At 33.8% G+C, this 13,428-nt stretch overlaps 1 protein-coding gene and 1 pseudogene across 1 annotated transcript; one reads left to right on the top strand and one right to left on the bottom strand.

Moving 5' to 3' along the window:
- Positions 1 to 817: 817 nt before the first annotated feature.
- On the bottom strand, positions 818 to 1,757 carry LOC104982348 (olfactory receptor 6C70-like). The gene is given in 2 exon segments (XM_010831716.1): positions 818 to 1,444; positions 1,446 to 1,757. Coding segments are annotated over 2 exon segments (939 nt in total).
- Positions 1,758 to 10,572: 8,815 nt separating this feature from the next.
- LOC104982358 lies at positions 10,573 to 13,043 on the top strand (annotated as a pseudogene).
- The last annotated feature ends 385 nt before the right edge of the window (positions 13,044 to 13,428 follow it).

Consider the following 13,428-nt stretch of genomic DNA (forward strand, 5'->3'; position numbering starts at 1 on the left):
ACACACTGAGGAAACCAGAATTGAAAGAGACACGTGTACCCCAGTGTTCATCGTAGCACTGTTTATAATAGCCAGGACATGGAAGCAACCTAGATGTCCATCAGCAGATGAATGGATAAGAAAGCTTTGGTACATATACACAACGGAGTATTACTCAGCCATTAAAAGGAATTCATTTGAATCAGTTCTAATGAGATGGATATAACCTACAAGGGAAAAGAGGCTGAAAAAAAAAGAACATATGTAACTTAATTATTTTGCTGTTCACCTGAAACTAATACAACATTATAAATTAACCATGCTTCAATTTAATAGGAAATTATTCTTGTTTACTAAGCTGACAAAAATTTTAAAATTGATTCAAAAAACACTTTACAAAATAATACTCTACAATACACTTTTAAAGAATAAGGTCTCCTGGAGCTTCTTAAGCATATTTAATAATTCAGTTTAAGAATTTTTAAAACTATGGCTTTTAAATGAATCATGGAACATTCATTTAAATTACTTAAGAAATACAATACTCCAAAAATTTATATTCCATAATACAACCAAATCCCTCTATTCATTTTATTCTAACATTTTATTAGAGAAAATAAATTTTGCAATTTTATATTTCTAACACAGAAATACTTCATTTTGAAGAACAGAAAGTTAAATTCAGATGTATAGAATGGAAAGGTTTTCTAAGCTCAAGTAAGCACAAGTTATATAATAAATTAAATATTAGAGATCAATTCTTGTACTAGAAGCGTCAAAAGAGCTTGTGTTCAATGTTTCTTTTATGCTTTCATGTTGATTATTTCAATAAACAGTATTACTTGTCTGAAGCAGAAAATATCTTTCTAAACACATCTCTGAAGGCTTGTTTAACTTGCTGGTTCCTCAGAGTATAAATGAATGCGTTCAACAAAGGAGCAATTGAAGTATTTAATACAGCCACTCCTTTGCTTAAAGTGATCCTGTCGTTTGGTGAGGGCTTTATGTAGATGAATATACAACTACCATAAGTGATGGATACAATAATCATGTGAGAAGAGCAGGTAGAAAAGGCTTTTTTCTTTTGTTGAGCTGAAGGGAATTTTAGAATTGTCTTGACGATATATGAGTAAGAAAGAATTACCAATAGCAATGTGACCACGAGGATTATCACAGCTAATAAAAATGCAATCATTTCTAGTAAATGTGTGTCTGAGCAAGAAAGTTGTAGGATAGGAGAAATATCACAAATGAAATGATCAATGACATTTGAATCACAGAAATCCAGGTGAAGACCCAAAATTAGTGGAGGGAAAATAACCAAGAATCCAGTTGCCCAAGAACTGAGTACCAGATGATGACAAATTGTGCTGCTCATGATGGATGTATAATGCAAAGGCTTGCAAATGGCAACGTAACGGTCCTAGGACATAGCCGCCAGAAGGAAAAATTCTGTAAGTCCCAAGAATATGTAAAAAAAATAACTGAGACATGCAACCAATATGAGAAATCGTCTTTTCTCTGTTTACAGTGGTGATTAGGAATCTGGGGATGCAAGCACTTGTGAATGAAATTTCCAGGAAAGAGAAATTACGGAGAAAGAAATACATTGGGGTCTTGAGATGGGAATCCAACAGAGTGAGGGTAATGATGGTTAAGTTTCCAATCATGCTCAACGTGTAATTTAGAAGCAGAAACAAAAAAATTAGGATCTGTAACTGAGAATCATCTGTCAGTCCCAGAAGGATAAACTCTGTGTGCCTTGTATGGTTCCTCATTTCTCCTCTGTAATTTCAAACAATTTATTGTAATAAAAAGGTATAAAAATAAGAAACTACAGGAATAGTTTTATCTTTAAGATATTATATATTAAAGGATACATGTGCACAAACATACCCATTTGCCTGAGTTTGAAGATATGCTCTAGAACTGTGCTGCAAATACTAATATTACCAAAGTCAACTCAGTTTTGGAAATTGACCTATAATACCCATAATAGTTATTTTTCACCCTTATTTACAAACTCCCAGTCAATTACAACTGCTTCCAATTTGTCCATTGTTAAATAATTAAATAAATCCTCGGTTCAGATTTCAAAATTAATTCATTCATTTTAATTAACTTTATCAAAATAAAATTATGCAAGTGAAGTGAATTAAAACCTACAGTTAAATTCTGAAACTTTAGATTTCATATTAAAGAGACATTTGATTCAAGCCCAATTATTCACCTAGAGAAGCAACTTCTCTAGGAACTACTGATGAAGGCATAGAAAGGACAACAAGAGAAAAAGAGAATATAAGTGTGTAGTACCCCAGCAAAATAAATACAAGTCGAATCTAGGAAAACTTGAAATTGAATATAAAGCAGATATAATCACATTTACAAAAAATTAACAATGCATTTAGAACTTCAACATTTTGCCACATGTAATAGCGAACAAATAATAAAAGAGAAAACACAGAAAAGACAATCACAATCTCCACCCAGTTACACATATTCAGAGTCTAACATCACTTGCCATTAAAATATCTTTTAATCAGATATTAAATTAGAGTGCATATATGTTTTTCATAAAAAGGAAATCTTTCAATAAAATGTATTTTTATTCTCTAATTTTTTATAAAAGCAAAAGAATTTTAGTGAAATCAGAGTACTAATTGGTTATATATTTTAGAGGCATATGTTCAACTAAAATATACCGAATGATGCACTTCATTTTCCTCTTACTCTGAAGAAATGTTTGTCAACCATTTGTGAAATAGGTAGACTATTTCCAAATAAACATAGTATATAAGCACTGAAAGAAAAGGAAAATAGACTGCATCATAGAGTATACAATGTTTTCTTCATTTTAAAATAAAATAATGTACTTTGCATTCCTTCTCAGCAATTATTTTGCCAATCAATATCTTTGCCTGTTCTAAAACTTTTCTTTTTCTTATTGAATACATAATGTTTTTCCTTCTACATGATTTAGCCTGTTACTTCACATAGGAATTCACAAACCCCACATTATTTAGATAAATAATTTTATTAATAATCATTAGCACATTTTTGTTTTTCATTTCATGTATATTAGCATATTCTTCTCCTCTTAGATTAATACTCCAATGAATTAGCTCCAGGCTGTTAATGGAAAAGGCAGCTCTTAGAGAACCATAGATGAATCTCAACCTTCCTTCCTTGACCTGGTCTTCATTTGGCCCTGTTTATTTTGTTAACATGCTCTTTCCCTAATTTCTTTTTCCTGAAAAATATATTGAACTTTCTTGTAGGTTAATTGTTGGTATCAGAGTAATTTCAAAATCAAGCAGCAGATATTTGTTCTGCAACCAGTGCAGATTTGAAAATCCATAATTATCAGTGATAAATTGTCATATATCAAAGTGTTGGTCAGAATTAGTACTCCTCAGGGAGTTAATTTTTCTGTTTTTTCAAAAATATATTAAAACGTGAAATAAACTCTCCAAGAAAAACATCCCACAACCTCGTAATGTTTGATTGACATCTAGAGTTGCCAAGGTTCTCTTTGTCTAGAGCAGTAGAATAATTACCATTCCCTTCACATTCCCACAGTGTCTGGTGTAAACCATGAAGTACTGGAAATGTAAGTGCAAATACATATTGCAAGCTTCATATTCTTGAATTTAGAGATTCATAAATAGATGAGAAATAATCAATGCTTTATTCAAAGAGAATTAATATCAGCTTTAAATCACTGTTATTTATTTATATGTTATTTACATGGTAGCAATAATTATTCTTAAATATTTAAGAGAAAAGTAAGACACTACTTACTGCCATTAGTAGAACATGTTGGTATCTTTTTTTTCTCTAGACTATATAAATAAACATCAACCATAATAGAGTCAAACATATTTATTGGAAAATAATATTAAATAAACTCTCATGTTAATTCCAATTAGAGAGTAAAGTGTGACTATATTAGTAATGGAACTTTCTTCACTATCACATGATACTGAATGTATGTCTTGAATAATAAAATTTCTAGTAAACTTCTCTCTGTTACTATAAAATTTATATCTGTTCAACCAATCCCACCTTACCAACATCCATAATGATTATCACAGCTGAGATGACTAGCTAGTTTAGTACTTGGGAAATATCTTCCAGGTTCAAATTATTTAAAGAGTGAGTGCTTCTTTACAAGAAACCTAAGGGGATTGTGTCTCTAAGGGAAAGTAGACAAGATGAAACAACACTCAAAAACCCACACCAAACACCATTTATCCCTTGTCTTTATCATTTAATTAAAAATAAGCTTATTGATTCAAGCATGCTGATATGAAGTATTATGAGACTCATCACATTAAAAAAATACTCATTTCAAAAGAATCATGTATACTCTGCAAACCAACAGACGTGCCAAGATACAAGGATAAATCCTCTTGAGGTTTTTGTTTTTTCCAAAATGTGAATTGTCACTAGAAGATCAGCATGTTGCTACCTACCACAAATACTTATTGTTTTTTTTAAAAAACAACTCTATTCAATATTAAAAAAACTGAACTTCTGTTTATTACTATGATTTGAGAATGGATATTTTATTTGGTGATTTGAGGGTGTGCACTTACATTCAAGCTTTTTGAAATATTACTAATTATTATAATGTCCACCTTTTGTTGAAAATTTAGTATGCATGAATCACTGCTAATTTTTGTGTTTACAGTATTTAAATTAGTCATCAATAGACAAAGTACACATATTTATGACCTTTGCTTTTGTAAAAACTAATACTTAGGGAAGTCATTTCACTAATTCACACTCGTGACAAAGTTTAAAAACTACAGAGACATGATTACAATCAGATTCATGATTCCAAAGTGTAGCTTGTTACCCATTATGCAATACTTCAAATTAAGTAAATGAGTGGTTAGTTGACAGGCAGACTACAGCTAGATGATGATGATGATAGGTAGGTAGGTAGATAGATAAATAATCTAATGGTTTAATCCATACCCAGAATTTGAATGCTTAACTTTTTTTGAGTGAATAAATATATGATAAAAAGATTGACATTTTCATACCACTGTCAACGGGAAAAAAAAATGCACATGAGTGTTGTGAATTAAGTTTTACTTGAGGCAGAATGAGGACAATAGCTCTGGAAACAGTATTTCAGACAGCTCTGAAAAACAGCTCCAGAGAGGTAGGGATGAAGGTCATCATTATATATGATTTTAGTGAAGAGTGATACCTGCAGTCAAGTACACATTTTGAGCAAGGCTTGCTGCTAGTCACAAGGAACAGATGCCATCAATAATGATTTTAGTGCTGTCTAGATAACCCACTCAAGTACTATTGCCTGGAAAATCCCATGGATGGAGGAGCCTGGTAGGCTGCAGTCCAAGGGGTCGCACAGAGTTGGACACGGCTGAAGCGACTTAGCAGCAGCAGCAGCAGACACAAGGAGACACATACACACAAAAAATGGCTCATAAAATCTTTTGAAAATATCTATCTGAAGGCCTGTTCTATTAGTTTAGGCCCCCACCGCCCCCCACCCCCCGCAGAGCACAGAGTGCCTCATTCCTGATCTCCACCCTGAAGTCCTTTCAGGGGTGTTGAAGGTCAGCAGTTGTAGTGGCTCATGATTTAATCCTTGTAGAGGTAAATTGCAAATGCCAGTTTGCAGTTGGCATCATACATGCAAATATTTTGTCAAGAAAATGGTTGCTCCCTTTTAAACAAAACTTGTACTTTTCAACCATATCATTAATTTATGTAAAATTTAAAGTATCATGTTACCAAAAAAAATAACACTGAAATTGAATTAAAAAATCAAATGAAATAACAATATTATGCTGTGAATAAAAGAACCACAAGAGTTAAAAACAAAGAAAGAAATAAAAATAATTTAGTGTGTGATGATTTAAAATATCATGCTCTGATCATGGACCCTCTGTGGGACAGTCTAAAGGGTAAAAGGATTACAAACATAGCTTTAAATTCATACAGTTTGTGTTTTATCACTGATAGTACTGACTGAGTAATTCTGATTTCACCTTGTCTGAATTTTAGCATTGGGTAAACTAGTAAATATACGAATGTTGAGAACTAGGAATTTCACTGAAGGGATAAGGGGTGGGGAGAGAATCAAATATGATGAAGAAATAATTCAGTAATGCTGAATTAAAATTAGAAGCAGTAGTGTAAACTAATGAATCTTAACATGTTTTTTTCCTAGGTTTGTCTTTTGAAAGATTGATAACACTACTATGCTCCAACACTGAGTGGGAAATTCCAAGATGACACAGAAGACTTCTTGAAGATCAAATTTGCAAACTAGTGAATGCCGAAAAATAATTACCTTAGAAACAAAGAATCATAACACCTAAGAATTCATAGTAACACCATTACTAATATACATAATGGTATGGCTAGTAATGTGTATATGAATTTATAATGAAGAGGGGAAACTCTATAGAATTATAATACCAAATTTTTCACATATAAAGAATTAAAAAATTTTTAAATCAACATTTCCAAACCTCATGGAACATGAAACCCTTTACATTTGTTTTCCATGATACCATGTTCATCTAGTGTTTGTCCCTCCTACCTCACTATGGCCTGTTTCTATATATTTTCTTTTGATACCACCTTATTTTGTTGACTTCTGCATGTTGGATACAGATGTTAATGTAAAGAAAATAAATAATAAAATAATAGGAAGAAAATGTAAGCAAATATATGACAACATCAGAATCAGTAAAGCCATAATGGCAAAAGATTCAGAAACAATAAAACAAAAGGAAGCATATTTTACTACAATTCAACTAAATTTTCAGTGTACCACCAGCACCATAAGTACTGGTTTGGCCAAAGCGTTCAATTTTTTTTTTTTTTTTTCTGTGAGCTGACTCTACTAATGCTTAGTTATCTTTAACATCATTCAAAACAATTTTTTTTTAGATTGTGTTGTGAAAGCTATTATATCAATGTTCATTAAAAAAACATCAAAATAATGAATTTTTGTGAGGCACTTTAATACGAAAGATGGAAGAAAAAACCATTTTCAGCATATTATGCTTTATTATATCAAGAAAGGTAAAAATGCAACTGAAGCACACACACAAAAAGGTTTGTGCAGTGTATGAAGAAGGTGCTGTGACTGACTGAAGGTGTCAAAAGTGGTTTGCAGAGTTTTGTGCTGGAGATTTCTCACTGGATGACATTCCACAGTCAAGTAGACCAGTAAAGTTGACAGCAGTCAAATAAACACAATAATGGAGAGCAGTGAATGTTACACCAACAGGAGACAGCTGACATACTCACAATATCCAAATCAAGCACTGAAAATCATTTGCAACAGCTTGGTTATGTTGAAATGAAGTGAAAGTCACTCAGTCGTGTCTGACTTTTTGTGACCCCAGGTAAAGTAGCCTGCCAGGCTCCTCGGTCCATGGGGATTCTCCAGGCAAGAATACTGGAGTGGGTTGCCATTCCCTTCTCCTGGGGATCTTCCCAACCCAGGGATCAAACCCAGGTCTCCTGCTCACACTATAGGTGGATTCTTCACCATTTGAGCCACTAGGGAAATCCATATTGGTTATGTTAATCATTTTAATGTTTGGGTTGCACATAAGTTAAGCAAGAAAATCTTCTGACCATATTTCCACATGTAATTCTCTACTTAAAAATAATGAAAATTAAAACAAATTGTGGCAGATGATGAAAAGTGAATAGTGTACAATAATATGGAATGAAACAGATCATAGGACAAGCAAAATTAACTACCACCAACCACATCAAAGGCCTGTTTTCAAAGAAGTTGATGTTGTGTATATGGTGAGACTGGAAAGGAGTCCTTCTATTATGAGCTTCTTTTGAAAAACCAAACTATTAATTCCAACAAGTTCTGCTCCCAGTTAGATCAACTAAAAGCAGCATTCGATGAAAAGTATCTGGAAGTAGTGAACAGAGAACCCATAATATTCCATCAGGATAATGGAAGACTACATGTTTCCTTGAATACCAGGCAAAAACTGTTGCAGCATGGCTGGGAAGTTCTTATTCATCTGACATATTCCCTGGATATTGCACCCTCAGATCTCAATTTATTTCAGTCTTTATGCAACCCTCTTAATGGAAAAAATTCCAATTCCCTGGAAGACTGTAAAAGGCACCTTGAACAGCTCTTTGCTCAAAAGTATCAAAAGTTTTGGCAAGGTAGAATTATGAAATTACTTGAAAAATGGTGGAAGTAGTGAAACAAAACAGTGAATATGTTGTTCAATGAAGTTCTCAGTGAAAATAAAAAATGTGTCCTTTATTTTTGCTTAAAAACTGAAAAAACTTCTTAGCCAACACAATAGTATTAAATGTTAAATAACAAATAGTGAAACAGGATTTACAACATAAGACTTGCAAAGATTGATATCCTTGAATGTATACAAATATCCTAGAAAAACATAAGGAATCACTTTAATTCAAAAACAGTGAAAGGACCATAACAGCCTGTTCATAAACAAAGCATAAATTATCAATAAATATTTGAAAACTATAATTATTAGCAATTAAGAATGTGAATTAACATGAAACAGTATGATCTAGATCATCATTTTACAAAGATTTAGTACCATGAAGATACTTCCTTACCTTGGTGTTTTTAATGCACCTCCCATCTCATAGGACTGTCCCAGTTCGTAAGTGTATTTGTTAGCTTTTGTTTTGCTTTTCTATATTATATTTTACATTCATTAGTGATTTTTAAGCATAGTCACCAAGGACAGTTTTTTATTTATTTTTTTCCCAAGGACACTTTTTTCTAACTTTATTTATCTTACCTGTTACAGGTTGACCACATGAAGAAAGCATCCTCCATCATATCTTTAGTGAAACTTTTCAGGGAACCATTCTCTGTTAAAAAATTGTTGGACCAAAACATCAACTTCTCAACAATCAGAGAATTTCTGATTTTCTTTAGCCTTTTTACTAGTCTTTCCTTCTATCTAACTCTTCAGATTATATGGAAATAGATCATTTATAAATTTAGACTCATATTGTCATTCACAGTAAATGCTACACATATGGATATAAAAATTGATACTGCCTGTTTTTGTATTTCCATTGCTGTCTTTGAGTGCAAGTGAGAAAGAAACACTAGACTCTATCTATGTCACTACTAACAATTCTTGTTTAATTGTGAGACTATGTGGGGAGAAAACAAAAACTGAAGCCTGAATGAAAGACTAAAATGTAAGTATGTGTATATTTCTCAAATCAATATTTTTCTATTCTGAAACTTGGAAAACTAATTAAAATGGTTCCTATAAATTTCCTAAGGATACATAAAAACATTTATATATAAACATATACTTATATGTAAGATATATATAACGTGTGTGTGTGTGTTTTTTTTTTTTAATTTGGATAGTTCACAGGATGTGAGAAATTCATTTCAATACTTGAAAGTCATCATGGATGTCTCTGGGCCTGTGGTGAATGAGGAAGTCTCTAGGCCTATCTTATAAATTGGTTAAGATTGGGACAATAGATGTTATATTATATGTAAACACACACACACATAAACACAACCTCGAATATATAAGTAAATCTTGTATACAAATAGTGTGCTTGTATATAACATCCAGGTAGGCAATTTTTTTAATGCATTCTTATAAACTCTTTTAATTAGTGTGGTATGCTTTGAACATTTATAGGCAGTGCATCATCATTTATGTTTGGACTTTGGCGTATCACTTTGTTACTTGATATTTGTTTGTTCCCATTGCTGTTCATTCTTTTGTTTCTCCTTTCCTGTATTCAATTGAATAACTTTACTGTTCAATTTTAATTTATGTAATTTATACAATGTGCTTTTTACTGTATCAACTCTTAAAAGTTTGTGCATGGTCTGTGAATGATAATCTACACAGTGAACATTTCACAAATGACTTGGAAACAATATTTACCACTGGGGGTAGAATGTAAAAAAAACTTTTTTGCCTTTACACTTCTACTTCTCATGAGAGTTATCACATATCTTGACTATTTACATTGGCAATCACATCAGATAATACTATGATTTTGGCTCTCAACAACTGTATGAAAGGATTTGTATCATACAGGCTTTTTCCTGTTTTTCAGTGTTTGATAGAAACATACAATTAAACCACCTGAGGCTGCAGTTCTCTTTGTTGGATGATTTGTGTACCTGTTTAATATTAGGGATAGAGATATATAGGTTAGATATTTCATCTTGAGTTAGCTTTGGTAGACTGTATCTTTCATAGCATTGATTCATTAATTTAAGCTGTCAAATCTACTTTGTAGAGACATGATATTTTTCTGTTTTAATATATGTGTAATCTGCAATGATGTCATACCTCACATTGCTGATAAATTTCACCTTTTCTTTTTTCTTCCAGACCAGCCACAATAACAGTTTATCAATATTAAACATCCTCTCCAAGAATCAGCTTTTGATTATATTCATCTTCTCTCTTGTTTCTCTTTTCCATTTCACTGATTTTTTTTTTTTTGCTTATTATTTCTTTTCATCTGTTTGGATAACTTTTCTTTGACTTTTTTACATGTAGATTGTATAAAACATCAAAGCTGGTAATGAGAAATCACACAGTCATAACAACATTCATCTTGTTGGGATTTACAGAGGACCCACAGCTGCTAGTTCTGATTTTTGTCTTTTTATTTCTTACGTATATAATGAGTGTTACTGGAAATCTGACCATTATCATTCTCACATTCATGGATTCTCATCTTAAAACACCTATGTATTTTTTCTTCAAAAACTTTGCCTTCTTAGAAGTCTCATTCTCAACAGTGTGTATTCCCAGATTCCTGTACAGCATATTAAGTGGGGACAATATCATTATTTGTAACACCTGAAGAAGTGAAGTGAAATTTGCTCAGTCGTGTCCAACTCTTTGAGACTACATGGACTGTAGCCCGCCAGGCTCCTCTGTCCATGGAGTTCTCCAGGCAAGAATAATGGAGTGGGTTGCCATTTTATTCTTCAAGGGATCTTCCCAACCCAGGGATCGAACCTGGGTCTCTCGCATTGCAGGCAGATGCTTTATCATTTGAGCCATCATGGGCTTAATGCCTGTGCTGGTCAAATATTTTTTGTTGGACTCTTTGGAGTCACAACATTTTTCTTCTGGCAGTAAAGTCCTATGACCACTACGTGGCAATCTGTAAACCCCTTCATGAACAGTGGAGTCTGCATCATCTTTGTGCTCTGCTGCTGGATCTCTGGGTTGATGACTGTCATCACACCATGCAGTATGGGCCTCCAGGTAAAATTCTGTGACTCCAGTGCCATTCATCATTTTGGGTGTGATGCAGGTCCCCTCCTAAAGATCTCAAGCTCAGATACATGGTTCATAGAACAGATGATTATAATCTGTGGGGTGGTGACATTCATCATCACACTGATAGGTGCATTCATCATTACATTGATAGGTGTTTTCCTTTCATATATATATATGTGTGTGTGTGTGTGTGTGTGTGTTCAGTTTAGTTTCTCAGTCATGTCTGACTCTTAGCGACCCCATGAATCGCAGCACACCAGGCCTCCCTGTCCATCACCATCTCCCAGAGTTTACCCAAACTCATGTCCATTGAGTCAGTGATGCCATCCAACCATCTCATCCTCTAGTGTCCCCTTCTCCTCCTGCTCTCAGTCTTTCCCAGCATCAGTTCAGTTCAGTTCAGTACAGTGGCTCAGTCATGTCCAACTCTTTGCGACCCCAAGAATCAGAGCATGCCAGGCCTCCCTGTCCATCACCATCTTCTGAAGTTCACTCAAACTCATGTCCATCGAGTCGGTGATGCCATCCAGCCATCTCATCCTCTGTCATCGCCTTTTCCTCATGCCCCCAGTCCCTCCCAAGTTCAGAGTCTTTTCCAATGAGTCAACTCTTCGCATGAGGTGGCCGAAGTACTGGAATTTCAGTTTAGCATCATTCCTTCCAAAGAAATCCCAGGGCTGATCTCCTTCAGAATGGACTGGTTCAATCTCCTTGCAGTCCAAAGGTTTCTTAAGAGTCTTCTCCAACACCACAGTTCAAAAGCATCAATTGTTCAGCGCTCAACCTTCTTCACAGTCCAACTCTCACATCCATACATGACCTCTGGAAAAACCATAGCCTTGACTAGACGAACCTTTGTTGGCAAAGTAATGTCTCTGCTTTTGAATATGCTATCTAGGTTGGTCATAACGTTCCTTCCAAGGAGTAAGCGTCTTTTAATTTCATGGCTGCAATCACCATCTGCAGTGATTTTGGAGCCAAAAAAATAAAGTCAGCCACTTTTTCCAATGTTTCCCCATCTATTTGCCATGAAGTGAAGGGACTGGATGCCATAATCTTAGTTTTCTGAATGTTGAGCTTTAAGCCAATTTTTTTTCACTCTCCACTTTCACCTTCATCAAGAGCCTCTTTAGTTCTTCTTCACTTTCTGCCATAAGGGTGGAGTCATCTGCACATCTGAGGTTATTGATATTTCTCCTGTCAATCTTGATTCCAGCTTGTGCCTTATATATATATCTCCCTACAAACTTCCCTGAAAAAGTACATTTAGTTACAACTCTCAAAATTGTATACCTACAATTCAGAGTCAGCTCACAGGTGTATACTCCCTATGCCTACTGATCTCTAGGTATGGCCAACTATATGAAATGCCCATCATTTGGCTAAACTCTTTCATGTGCCATAAATGTAAGACTTTGTCCCTGAAGTTGACAGTGTCTCTCAGGTGCTATTTTGCTGAGTCATCACAAGTGCAGTTTGCCCTGGATTCGCCTAAAGGTAGCCTTTCATTTCTGAAAACAAAATTTTCATATAAAAACATATAAAAATTATATGTTTATAATTAAATAGAATTGCCATAGGTTGTATGTAAATGGTAGATTATAAGTTCTTACAGATTTAGTTATGTACTTTTGGTTGAGGGGAAAAATCTCTGATGTTACTTTTATAACATAATTTATGCTGGTAAATAGTATGTCTTTTTTTTCCTTTTTATGTTCATATTTTTATAGTATCTATGAGTTGTTTAAGGAAAGTAGATAAAGGCTTGTTATGCCTATTTAATTGCCTTAGACACTGTGAAAAAGAAAATCAAACATTTTATCATTTGACTTTTATTATCCTGCACCATCAGTGTGTCTAATGCTATTGTTGCATTTTCTTGTCCTCAAAGACAATGTTCCCACTGCTACCTTGTGGAAAGTTGATTGCCAAAACTTATATTAACATTCCTTAGTGACTTTTAATCATGGGTCTCCACAGACACTTTTGTTTGTTGATTCTATTGACTCATTATAGGTGGGATACATGATTAAATAGCCATAACATTTGGTGCCAAATACATTTTCCTGATTGGTTGATGAACCAACAAGTTCATCATATCAACTACTCCTAATCAATTGTTCTCCCATGTTATACCTTTAACCCT

This window comes from Bison bison, unplaced genomic scaffold, assembly GCF_000754665.1.
Source record: "Bison bison bison isolate TAMUID 2011002044 unplaced genomic scaffold, Bison_UMD1.0 scf7180017860084, whole genome shotgun sequence".
Taxonomy (NCBI): Eukaryota; Metazoa; Chordata; class Mammalia; order Artiodactyla; family Bovidae; genus Bison; species Bison bison.